Here is a 13230-nt window from a genome sequence, read left to right as displayed (position 1 = left end):
CAACTAAAAATATTGTTAATCAAAATTACTCAAATAAGTTATTAAAAAATGTAATTTTATTATTCTTTCATAACCATAAAACTAATCACAGAGATCAAAATCTTTGTTCGAAGATTTCTATTATTCAAAATCCATCTTTAAATGCGACAATTAATACATAATAATAAAACTGAAGGACGACAGCAGGCACGCATGCTGCATTTTATTAGAACAAGGAACAGATCTAAGAACTGGCACGAATAATAATCTAGATCTAGGAAGAATCTTCAAGGAAAGGGTAATCGGTGTATCCAACAACTGGATCCTGAGTGTAGAAGGTGTGCCTGTCGTACTTGTTCAGCGCCGCATCGAGCTCGAATCTCTTCGGCAAGTCAGGATTCGCCAAGAAATGCCGAGCATACGCCACCAGATCCGCGTAATCCTCTTCCACGACCTTGTTGCCCTCTTCGCGATCGTACCCTCCGGCGACGATGAAGGTCCCCTTGAACGCCTTCCTCATGGGCAGCAGCTTGTGGGGGATCTTCAACTTGCCGTCCACCATCTCCATCCTCGGCTCGAGCATGTGGCAGTAGAGGATGCCGTACTTGTTGAGCTCCTCGACGACGTGCAAGGCTAGCGCCTCCGGTTCGGAGTCCCAGCAGTCCATGAAATCCAAGAACGGCGACAGCCGGATCCCGACTCTGTCGGCTCCGATCTCGTCGGCCACCGCCTCCACCACCTCCGACGCGAACCGGCAGCGGTTGGCTAAGCTGCCGCCGTACTCGTCGGTGCGGTCGTTGCAGCTGTCTTTCAGGAACTGCTCGATCAAGTAGCCATTGGCTCCGTGGATCTCCACTCCATCGAAGCCTGAATCCAACGAAAGGATTAATTAACGCCGAGTCGTGAATACGATCAAAATGGCTTGAAGAATTAACGTACCAGCTTCGATGGCGTTCCTGGCTGCCGCCCTGAACCAGTCGACGACTTCAGGGATCTCCTCCTTGCTCAGCCGGCGAGGGCGAGAGTAGACTTCGTTGCCTTCGGGCAGCGTTTCGATCGGTATCTGCTTGTCGCTACTGGAGATCGGATCTTGACCATTTGGCTGGTAACCATTGTGGGAAACTCTTCCAACATGCCAGAGCTGGCAGAAGAACACTGCGCCCTTCGCATGGACAGCATCGACGATCGGCTTCCATGCCTCCACTTGCTCTTTCGTCCACACTCCAGGAGTCTCTGGGTATCTGTAAATGAAAGAATTGCGATTGGGGTTCGAAAACATGGACGATCAATGGAATTGGGGCTAGCTTGAATTATACCCTTGAGCAGTGTCTGAGACCCCTGTCGCCTCTGTGATCAGGAGACCTCCATTGGTGGCTCTCTGGGAGTAGTAGAGAATAGCATGAGGTTGAGGAACGTTGCCGTAAGATCTGCATCTTGTCATTGGTGCCATAGCAATCCTGTTCGGACAAAAATATAATGATCAGTAACACAAATCCTTGATGATTCAGTAACACAAGAAATTAAAGAATCTAACTGACCTGTGAGGAAGGTCAAACTTCCCCATCTTGTAGGAAGTAAGAAGAGGGATGGTTTCCATTCTTGAATGGCAGAAGAGAATGCTAAGAACAAGAAATTATTAGACCTCTTTCAGTGATGAAAGGATGCGATGAGTGCTGGGTGTTTATAGGCTCCAGAGTGGTTGACCAAACAAGAAAGTCAGCGGTCAGAGATCTTGATTCGTTTTATTTTGTTTACTTTGTGGGATAAGAACTCGGACTTGGCTACAGACCTACAGTATCTGGACACTTTTTGAAAGCCAATCATATCACCTGAGAATCTTGTTCTTGCCAATTTTTACTCCAAATTATTGGTGTCGGCTCATATAATGCATCAGTGATGAAAGGTGCATGATTTAATATAAATAAATAAAAATTGTTTTGTTTTAGTTTCATTTTCAAATAGCAGCCAGCTCAGATTCCATTGGAGAATCGATCGGTACGAGTTTTTAAAAATAAAAAGATATTATCTTCTTTTGTGAATTTAAAATAATATAACTGGTGGACATGAGAGAAGCACTGGATGCATGCATCCAAAGTCAAGTCACTATTGGATCTTGCAGTCGTGTGATTTGATCACAATTCACAAGTTATCAAAGTTGAAACGTTTTGCTTATAAAGAATACGGTTTTTTTATTATTCTTAATTTATTAAAAAATATGTTTAATAAAAATTAAGAGTATCTTATTATGAAATAGTGTCCATCCCATTAGTACATTTTTATTTTTTCGATGCGTTCTTTTACAATATATAACTTAAGTACTTCAATTTTATGATTATAATTTATAGTCATTACAATATAGATATTTATGCACCGATCAATATTATATTATGATATTTATAAAATTATACATAAATAATGTAATATTTATTTATAAATTATATTATAATAATTACGTGCCAATATTATAGAATGTAGGTGTTATAATGTCATAAAAAATAAAGATATTTACAAAAATAGCTTGAGATTAGAACTTTATCTTTTCCAAGGGCATTTTCGAAATTAGACCTCTTGATTCATGAATCGAGATTCATCTTGAAGATGACGTCCAGATGATCTCATCAAATGTTTTAGTTTTAAAGAAAGAATTTTATTTTAAAAAATTATAATTTTGTCCTTATGTTGACTTTAAAGGCAAGTATACATCGAGAGACTTCTAATTATTATTATAACATTTACTAATATTTTCAACGTGGCAAAGAAACTTGATCTTTAAGAAGTGGAAATAATCTACTATTAAATAATTGCAGAGGCGGCCGCCCTCCATGGACTTTTCTTCTTATTTGTTGAAAATATAAAATTGTCGAAAGTTTAATAATTTTCGTTGAATTAATAACATTTTCAAATATTTCAAAGGAGATCAAAGTGGACACGTTAATTAGTTTAATCCGAGAATTTTCCAAAAATAGAAAATAAAGAAATAAATAGTCAGACCTGATTTGATTTTAAAAATAATTAAAAAATAACTAAATTTTATTTAAATTGACATCAATAAATAGTCACCTAATATTTAATATCTTTGGGCAATAAATAAATAATTATTAAATTAAGATGATATGATTTTTTAATGTGTTATTTCAAAACAGAATAAAAAAATGTTTGTTAATTGCCTTTGTTAACCCAATTTTAAGTCCCTGACCCACCGAACAATAATCCTTTAAACTAGTTTATGTCGAAGTTTAATTTTATTTAATTCATTTTCAAAGTCAACGCTTAAATATTGATAAATGGAAGATACAAAGTTGAACTTTGATAGGGAGATGTCAGTGATGATGTGAGGGAGTCGTCACCATATCTATTATACATCTTTTGCAAGTGATTTTGATGGTTGATTTATGGACTGATTCTTAACTATGACGAATCGTAAATTAATTTTATATTTTGTCATTAATTTTAATGATCGATAAAAAATTTAAAATGAATCAAGTGGATCACCTCTAATATTAGTTAGTTCAAAAGCGATATTTAGACTATATAAAAAATTGTTAGTGATTTTGATTAAATTATGTCTTAATTTAACTTTTATCGAGTTAACGAGGGACTGAACTATTAATTTCTATTCATTCCATTCCACTCAGCTAAAAGTTTGATGAGATGAACAAGAATTGGATACGAATGATTCATTTAATGTATAATTATATTTTTAATATTTAAATCGATATATAGTGTTATGGGTGTTGTGAAATGGTCGGACCCGGCCTGCAAAGTCAAAGACCAGTCTAAATATATGGCAAGTTGGATAGAAGGTTGATTTGACCTCACAACCCAACTGGCACAACCCCAGCATGATCTCTCTGTTGACGACTTCAGCCTGTCCGTTGCTCTGCGGATATGCTACTAAAGTGAAGGCTTGCTGAATACTAAGTCCTTTGTACCACTTATGGAGCTTCTTTCTTTGGAATTGTCAACCATTGTCTGAGACGAGTCGATGTGGTATGTCGTATCTGTATACGATGTTCCCCTAGTCTCGAACCAGTGGTGTCCCAAGGACTATTCTCCTGGTCTCGGATCAGCGGAATCCTTCAACAATTGCCCTTCTCAAGGTTCAACATCTCCAAACTCGGACATAATCGTGGATCGAGCTCTATATCCCCTGGTCTCGGACCAGTGGCATCCCGCAAACTATTCCCTTGGTCTCGGACCAACGGATGTCTTTCAGCAATTGCCCTTCTCATGGTTCAACCTCTTCCGACTCGAACATAGTCTTGGATCAAGCTCTCTATGCCCCTGGTCTCGGACCAGTGACGTCCCGAACAAGGGCATAGGTAGGGCTGGGTTGCATTGGGCTCCAGCCCAGTGTAGCTCCACAATGAGAGCCAATATATCCCGCAATTGGAGTCCAAGTATATAGAGTCAATCCAATACAGTACAACCTAGAGCCCAATCCAGCCTAACAATTAAAGCCAATACATCCCAAATTTAATAAAAACCCTACTTACATGGTTTGATGGAAGGAAAAAAAAGAGTTTTTTTATTTGCCATTTGACACATCAAGGAGTCGCTCAGTCTCATAACAACAACAGAGGTCGCTCAGTTGGGATCTATTTTTCAAGCTGTCAACATCATAGGTCCAAGATCATCTCATTTTCTTTCTATTTCTTTTTCTAATTTAGCAATTGAGTTTTATTTTATAATCATTTTCTCGGTTATAGCCACCGCAGTAAGTTTTAAAGCTTGCTATTATTTTTTCTTTCAATTTATAGTGTTCCCTTAACGGTTAGCCCTATTAATGATAAACATTATATTATTTGCTTATTAAAAAATTTATATTAAAAAGAAAATATAAATAGGTAGGTATAGGCAGACAAATTGATATTGTCCAACTACAATTGCATTTTCAATTTGTATATTTGTTTTGCAATCTTTTTTTTTAATTTTAGGCATTTCAAGTTTCAGCACTACACTAAATTTTACAGATAAACAGTCGACTTCTCTTATCTTAAAGTGGTAAATTATATATAGGTAATTTTAAATTTTTAGTTGAGATTTTATTCGAAATTATTTAATTTTTTTAATTATCTAAAAATTATGACTCTAATATTTGAGAATGTCATGATATTATAAATTTATTTATTATTGTGTTTGAGTTTGTTATAATTGATTGGTAGTCATTTTTTTGTTCTTAGGTTATAAATAATTAATTTTTAGTTGTTTTTTTATCCTTAGGTTATAAATGGAATGCCAACCTTTAAATAAAAAGTCAAAAATATTACTGTTATTTTTTATGAAGAGAGATGAATAATCTAAATTTAATAATCAATTGTAATGTGATATACCTCTGAAACTAACAATTGGATCCTCTATTTTTGATTTACAATCTCCTTCTGTATCTGGGCCAATAGAATAAAAAGAGGAAGAATTTGATATTTCTTTTATTGAACAAGATCCAGGATTACGAAAATTGATTTGTGAATACCCTGTTAATGAGTGGGATGATATTAGAAGAATATATATCAAAGTAGGGTCTTATCAACCCAAACTTGCTGAGTATTCAAGAATAAAAATTGGAAAGCAAAATCGTCGATTTCAATATGCTTGGTTCAAACAATTTCCTTGGCTAGAATATTCACCTTCAAAGGACAAAGCATATTGTTTTCCATGCTTTTTTTTTAGAATGCAAGTAATTCATTGGCTCATTCTGCACTTGTTTCTGAAGGGTTTAACAGTTGGAAGAGAGTTAATGATGGAGAAAAATGTGCATTTCTTATTCATGTTGGTTCATTGTCTTCATCACATAATAGATGTGTGAAATGTGTTCAGGATTTAATGAAACCAAAGCAAAATATTGACAAAGTGATGAATGCTCAATTTGCAGAAGAAATTGTAAAGAATATATTACGTCTAAAGGCAATAATTGAAGGGTTATTATGGCTTGCAACTCAAGGATGTCCTTTTAGAGGCCATGATGAATCAGAGAGTTCCTTAAACCGTGAAAATTTTATTGAATTATTGAAATTTCAAGCACATTTAAATGATGAAATTGCAAAAGTTGTGTTACATAATGCCCCACAAAATGCTAAATACACTTCTCCGCAAATTCAAAAGGACATATTGCATATTCTTGCTAATAAAGTGAGAATAATGATTCGAGATGAATTGGGAGATGCCAAGTTTTGTATTCTTGTTGATGAAGCTCAAGATGAATCTAAAAAGGAGCAAATGACCCTTATTTTAAGATTTGTTAATAATTCTGATTTTTTAGTGGAACGTTTCTTTGAGATTTTGAGTGTTGAGGACACAACATCGGCAAACCTTAAGAAATCAATTTCTGACATTTTTGTTCAACACAATATTCAAATCCATAATATGAGGGGACAAGGGTATGATGGTGCTAGTAATATGCGTGGTGAATGGAATGAACTTCAAGCATTATTTCTTAGAGATTGCCCATATGCCTATTATGTACATTGTTTTGCTCATCGTTTACAGTTAACATTGGTTGCAGCTGCTAAGGATGTGCCTTCTATTTGACAATTCTTTTCTTATTTGACTTCCATTGTAAACTTCGTCACTTCATCTCCTAAACGTCTTAATGATTTACAATCTGCTCAACAAGAAGAGATTGCATATATGTTGGCTATTGGTGAGCGTAAGTCTGGTACAAGGGCTAATCAAGTTGGTACATTGCATAGATGTATTGCTACTCGTTGGAGTTCTCATTATGATTCTGTTAGAAACTTGATAGACATGTATGCAACAACTTGTAAGATCCTTGGAAATCTCAGTGAAAATGGGCCAAATGGTGTAATACGTGGATAAGCTAGTGGTTTATGCAATATAATTATGAGTTTTGAATTTGTGTTTGTGTTGTTTTTGATGGAAAAGATCTTAGAAACCACTGATATTCTTTGTCAAACTCTACAAAATAAATCACAAGACATTGTGAATGCTTTAAAATTTATCTCAACCACAAAAGCCATCCTTCTAAAATTTAGAGAAGATGGATGGGATGAATTTTTTGAGAAAGTAAAGGCTTTTTGTGAACGACATAATATTGAGATGCCTAATATGAGCGGTGGTTATAAAGTTAGTCGTTATTGTCAACAAAGGAATCATGTCACAGTTGAGCATCATTATCACTATTATATTTTTAATGCTGCAATAAATTTTCAAATGATGGAATTAAATTATAGATTCAGTGAGGCAACAATGGAACTTCTTGCTCTTTGTTCAGCTTTAGATCCTACTGATTCATTTAAAAAATTCAATGTGGACGACATTTGCAAGCTTGCATCAAAATTTTATCCTATTGATTTCACTCAACAAGAAATTCATGCTTTGAAAGCTGAATTGGAACACTATCAATTTGACATAGTTTGTGATCCTGAATTTCAATAAATTTCTACTCTTTCTGCATTATATAGAGAAATGATTGTGACCAAAAAGGTTGAGAGTTATGTTATGATTCAGAGATTAATTCGTCTTGTATTGACTCTTCCTGTATCAACTGCAACGACAGAGAGAGCCTTTTCAGTCATGAAATTTCTCAAAACGACGCTTCGCAACAAGATGGATGATGATTTACTTTCCGATTGCATGATTCTCTACATAGAACGACAATTGTCTGAGAAAATAGACTTAGAATCAATAATAAACGAGTTTTATACTCTAAAATCTCATCGAGCACAACTTAAGTAGATATTGAAGTATTTTATATGAAATTTGAACTCTGTAAAAGGATATTGGTATCTAAATATTATATGCTTGTTAAATGTTTATTATACATGTATGTATTATTTTTTTTTATAATTTAGCCCAAGACAGTTAAAGATCCTGGCTACGTCATTGGTCCCGAAGACTATTCCTCTAGTCTTAGACCAGCGGTGTCCTTCAGCAATTACCCTTTTAAGGGTTCAACCTCTCCTGACTCGAACATAGTCGTGGATCGAGCTCTATACCCCCTGGTCTCGGACCAGGTCGGAATCACCCTCGGCGATTAGGCTCGACTCGGCGATTAGGCCTCATGCCCCCCAGCTCGCCCCTCTCCTCATTTGGTGCTTTACTCAAACTCGAGCGGCCGAGCTCCGCTTAGGGGGTCGACTTCTCCACCAGCTAGTGTGCCCTGCCAAACACTAGATCGATTCCCCTTCGTTTCATTAGTTAGTCAAATCGTCGCCAAGAGGTTATGAATAATTATATGACTTTATAACCTACTCCCCTACTTATGCTACCCTACATCATAATATGATGCTGAATGACATGACTCCTCGCTATTATGACAATGATGAGATATTTCCCTCATCCGGATGGGACATATCTTCTGACAAGATCTCCTCACACAGATATTTTCCTTAATTAAGGACAGGACAGGTCTGTGTCACTCTCTCACCTTCGTCTATATAACCCTCATGCTTCACAGATACAGGAACACACACACACAGATATTTTAAAAAGCTCCTCCATTAAATTTTTTCCTCCTTCCAGTGACTGACTTGAGCGTCGGAGTGGTCGAGCTAGGCACCTCTAACTTTCCTTCTCACTGTCCTGGTGTTTGCAGGATCACGGACCCCGTCTTCTTCTTCCTCTTCGCGAAGTCAACCCTGGTGCTGGGTGGCCGGTGATGTGTCCGAGAGGCGATTTCAATAAGAACATATAGTTTGACCATATAAAGGAATTAATATTCACTCTAATTTCACATGTATCAAATATTGATTTATGAAATAAAATTAAATTAAACATAAATCAAAATATAAATCAAATGTGGCAGTTTAGTTTAATAGATGTAAGTTGGGAAATTGAATAAAATAATGATATATTATTTGAAAAACTAAATAGTGTGGGAACATTTCTTCTTTGAGAATGATAAGCCATGGTTAAGAAGGATAATTAACAAACATGATATATCAATTTTACTTCTTAATTAAGTAAGAGAGAATATAGTTTATATGAACCGAACAATTATTTAGCAAGATCATCGTCTCACTGTTTGTCTAATTCTCTCTCCGCGCTGCTCCGATCATTGCAGGGGAATACCATGGCGGCTCTAGATGCTATTCCCCTTCTCACTCCTTATACGATGGGAAAGTTTGAGCTCTCCCACAGGTTGGTAACCATCAACCCTAGTTCTGATTCACTTTTCGTCCCCTCCGCGCACTCAAATCCTGCGCAATGGCTTCTTTCACATGAGATCACTAGGGTTTCTTGCCGTCAACCTAAAGATCCAATCTTTTGAAGTCCCTTCACACCCCCAAACTGCAATATATATATTTTTTGATGCTCTTGCTTCGCTAGACAGAATTGTTCTGGCGCCATTGACAAGGCAGAGATCCTATGGAAACCTTCCACAGCCACATGCCATCTTGTACTACTCTCAGAGGACTTCCAGAGGCGGCCTTCTGATCTCCGAAGCGACTGGAGTTTCCGACACTGCTCAAGGGTGAGACTTGCAAGTCCCAAATTGTTCAATTTAGCCCTGATTCCCAGTTTCAGAAATTTCTATAATTTCTGATACGATTTTTCTTTGTTGATTGAAATTGATGGGGATAAGGTATGCAGACACTCCCGGCATTTGGACAAGAGAACAAGTCGCAGCATGGAAGCCAATAGTGGATGCAGTCCATGAGAAAGGTGGCATCTTTTTTGTCCAGATTGGGCATGTTGGAAGAGTTTCCAGTCACGGTTTGTTTCATCGGCACTTATTCATCAACTCCTTTGTCTTTGGGTAAATTAATGTAAAGTCGAAGTCTTGATTGAATTCGTAAGTCCTCTAATCTTGCACTGCTTCTTAAGTTTAGACACCGCCTAAATATATGAAAGAATGTCTATGATGTTAAATGTTTATCATTTGGCAATGGATAAACATGATCGCAGAAGTAGTTGTATTACCAACACAGAAATAGCTTGTTTACACCAAGTGATTCATCGGTAGGTCTAATCAGTTGCTTCAGTTTGCATTCTAAGTCTATAGGCATCTCTCATAAACATTGTGCTGAGTACTGGTTGAGATGGTAAGGAATAAAGATCATGCCAGTTTTATTCAATAGCAATACATCCAAATTTGATTCACGTGCCTATGTTTTCCTCTGCAGATTTTCAACCCAATGGCCAAGCACCTATCTCATGTACTGACAAGCCATTAAGTCCTCAAGTAGGGGTTACTGGCATTGATGTTGTGAACTTCTCTGCTCCACGGAGGTTGCAGACAGAAGAAATTCCGTTGCTTGTCAATGATTTTAGAGTTGCCGCTAGAAATGCTATTGAGGCCGGTAAGACTATTTTGTTCCGTGTTCATTTTGTCATGGTAGATAATCAATTAAGGTTATGGAAAAGCTTCTGCTATTGCAGATTTATTTACATTGCTAATGCTAAAAAACACAATGCCTATGTAGTCACCAGCTGTATTAGAATTTTTCGGGGAAAGGAAACTTCTTAAGATCGGTTGGTTTGGCTAAGGAGATATAATATTCTATATGGTTATTTTGTTTGTGATTAAATAGAAATTGGTGCAGATATGGTAGATTGGTTAAGTGCATCTTACTTAACATATAGGTATATGATTATTCCAACTAATACCACAATTGAGCTTAACTAGCTATCTCACAACTGTCTATCTCACAAGCGTAAACCTGCATTCCTGACATGCCAAAGGATGTATATGTAAGAACTGGTACCACCAGGTTTTTTCAGAAACATCTCTTTCAAACAGATTTGCAAGTCCACAATCTGGCCAAGCCGGAGGTTTCACTTGCACTATGCTCAACAAGAGCTAAACATGAATCCACATAGGAACTGCCTCCATAAAGGAGCTCAAGCTAGCTAGAGCTGCACATGGTTGGTCTACTTACTGACAGCAATCTGACAGGTGCAGGTGTGTAATCTGGTTATCAGATGGCCTATCTACTGTATCTGATACACAATGTTCCACAGCTTTTTGTTGAGGCATCAGTTTGCCCTCTTAGCAGATTTTGCATTATTCTTTCTTGCCTTTTGTTTTTTCTTATTCTGATTCCTGATCATAACATGCTTTAATGTTAAATTCCACACACAACTTGGATCAATTAGAGTTGAAAGTGCATTGTGTAGATGGAGACTAAAAGTGATTTTAGGAGCATGGAATATTGTCAGTGATAAAATTTGCATAAAGTCCAATTGACGGATAAGCTCTAAGTAGTCAATTCTGTATAGTCGAGACTAACATGACTTGATGATCTGATGGCCTCAATGATATTAATATATTTACCATGCATTTCTTCATTGGCTAAAAATAAACATATGTTGTAATTCACTGAATGCTAGAAGTTCTCTAAAATGAGGTAGAGATACAAAGTTTCATAGTCATAATTGTGCTCCTCCATTAGTTATCACAAGACTTGATTACTTTTTGTAATGTTTGATCTATTTTGTAGAATATTTTCTTGATTAATGATGTTATTAAGTGCTCCATATGCACTTTACTTTTTTTTTTTTTTTGATCTCTATGGTTATGGTAGCATTTTGAAGAATAGTAACTTTTCAAAAAGAGGAAGCAATTTTGTTTTCTTCACATTTTAACATTTGAAAATTGAACTTTTTGGTAATTTTAAGTTTGTCAATTGGGATACATGCTCTTCTTTTGGTACACAGGCTTTGATGGAGTTGAGATTCATGGGTCCCATGGGTACTTGATCGATCAATTCATGAAGGACCAAGTGAATGATCGTACGGACCACTATGGTGGAAGCTTAGATAATCGTTGCCGCTTCGCCTTAGAAGTAATTGAAGCTGTGGTGGATGAAATTGGACCTGATAGAGTGGGAATAAAGCTCTCTCCTTTCGCCAACTATTACGAATGCCAGGATTCCAACCCTGAAGCTCTTGGACTACACATGGCCAATGCTTTGAACAAATATGCAATTGCATATTGTCACATGGTGGATCCTTGGCAGGCAAGAGCAGGAGAAGTTCCGTGCAGTCTTCTTCCAATTAGGAAAGCCATTAGAAAAACTTTTATCGTTGGCAGGAGATTCACTAGAGAAAGCGGCAATAAGGCCATATCTAGTGGTTATGCAGATCTGGTGGCTTACGGGCGACTATTTTTGGCTAACCCTGACCTTCCACGACGATTCGAGTTGAATGCTCCACTCAACAAGTATAATCGCGGAACTTTCTGCATTTCTGATCCTATTGTTGGTTACACAGACTATCCATTTCTCGAATCTGATTCATGACTTCCAAACTATAAAATGTTGTAGGTGTTTAACATAAAGCATTGTGTTTTCATGCTCATGAACATGTGAATTCCACAGCTACTGTCTACAGACTTTGTATGAACTCCAGGAAAGTAAAAAATAATTCATGAAAAATGAATCTAAATCTCAGGTGTGAATCATCCTTTGTGTGGGCTGCCATTATATTCATTGGTTCAATTCTTGATAAAATATTTCTTTATATATATATATATATATATATATATATGTTTGTATGTTACTATAGAAAAAAAAAACATTTCTCCCAATGCAATTAAAGAAAAAATTAAATCTAGGAATCCAAGATCTGAGCATTTAGAATATTTACAAGAACTGCCTTAGGATGTATTGTAACTCATTATTTTGTGTTAATGGCACTTCAAAACGGCTGTTGACAGAAAAAGCATATGATCAGTGTTTAATGGAATAATTAAATTCGGAAACCTCTCTTTTAATTTCCCTTCCTTCTATATCAAATTTACTGTTATTGTTAATTTTGTGTGAAATTTTCATTTTCACTCAAGTTTCTTTGTTCTTCTTCAAAATGTTTTTGAAGTGTTAAAATTGTTAATACTTTCAATGTGGTTGATTCACCCAATAGAATATGATGTGGATTAAAACTGATAGTATTGGACACAATACATTAGCATGATATTAATTTGTAATGAACGATTTAAAAAAATTATTAATAAACTTTTATGCCATGTAATTTTTGTTTTAATTTTTTAAATTAATCTTAAGATTTATAAGATCATTTTAAAAAAACATTTCCTTTATAAAATTATGGATATGTTATATATGGTCAGACTATTTTTTTTATCAAATAACAATGTTAATAATAATAATAATAGTAAAAAAAGAGGATATTAGAAAAATACTGGGGGTTATTTTGAAAAAGAGGGTAGCTTTTCTTAATTTTCTCGATTAAATATAATTAATGGGCCGATTCACATCAAATAGGAAACCACTCGGCCCGACACACAACGAACCAGCTCGTGGACCGACTCAACCGGCCTCGTCACCACGTGGC

The 13230-nt window shown here is 36.1% G+C and overlaps 2 protein-coding genes across 2 annotated transcripts; one reads left to right on the top strand and one right to left on the bottom strand.

The window, feature by feature from the left end:
* Positions 1–90: 90 nt before the first annotated feature.
* LOC141814343 (putative 12-oxophytodienoate reductase 5) lies at positions 91–1626 on the bottom strand. Its single transcript, XM_074702288.1, has 4 exons — positions 1518–1626; positions 1296–1436; positions 919–1220; positions 91–846 (listed from the first exon to the last, which is right to left on the bottom strand). Exons 1-4 carry the CDS (start codon positions 1574–1576, stop codon positions 254–256), a joined length of 1095 nt encoding a protein of 364 aa, XP_074558389.1. The 5' UTR covers positions 1577–1626; the 3' UTR covers positions 91–253.
* A 7324-nt stretch (positions 1627–8950) lies between these two features.
* Positions 8951–12308, top strand: LOC141814548 (putative 12-oxophytodienoate reductase 11). Its single transcript, XM_074702498.1, has 5 exons — positions 8951–9078; positions 9272–9412; positions 9524–9654; positions 10065–10241; positions 11599–12308. Exons 1-5 carry the CDS (start codon positions 9011–9013, stop codon positions 12180–12182), a joined length of 1101 nt encoding a protein of 366 aa, XP_074558599.1. The 5' UTR covers positions 8951–9010; the 3' UTR covers positions 12183–12308.
* Positions 12309–13230: the final 922 nt, after the last annotated feature.

The sequence above is a fragment of the Curcuma longa genome, chromosome 21 (genome assembly GCF_044706935.1).
Source record: "Curcuma longa cultivar G26 ecotype Majalengka, Jawa Barat chromosome 21, ITB_CL_G26_1.1, whole genome shotgun sequence".
In the NCBI taxonomy this organism is placed as follows: Eukaryota; Viridiplantae; Streptophyta; class Magnoliopsida; order Zingiberales; family Zingiberaceae; genus Curcuma; species Curcuma longa.
The sequence above is the reverse complement of the archived record's forward strand: the minus strand, read 5'-3'. Positions and strand labels throughout refer to the sequence as shown.

What these genes read in the sequence shown, in the direction of transcription:
- LOC141814343 (XM_074702288.1), bottom strand. Translation starts at nt 1,576, where the DNA reads ATGGAAACCATCCCTCTTCTTACTTCCTACAAGATGGGGAAGTTTGAC. An exon ending in GTCTCAGACACTGCTCAAGG is followed by an intron (nt 1,221 to 1,295) that starts GTATAATTCAAG and finishes TTTCATTTACAG; the next exon opens with ATACCCAGAGACTCCTGGAG. An exon ending in CAGGAACGCCATCGAAGCTG is followed by an intron (nt 847 to 918) that starts GTACGTTAATTC and finishes CGTTGGATTCAG; the next exon opens with GCTTCGATGGAGTGGAGATC.
- LOC141814548 (XM_074702498.1), top strand. Translation starts at nt 9,011, where the DNA reads ATGGCGGCTCTAGATGCTATTCCCCTTCTCACTCCTTATACGATGGGA. An exon ending in GTTTCCGACACTGCTCAAGG is followed by an intron (nt 9,413 to 9,523) that starts GTGAGACTTGCA and finishes GATGGGGATAAG; the next exon opens with GTATGCAGACACTCCCGGCA. An exon ending in TAGAAATGCTATTGAGGCCG is followed by an intron (nt 10,242 to 11,598) that starts GTAAGACTATTT and finishes TTTGGTACACAG; the next exon opens with GCTTTGATGGAGTTGAGATT.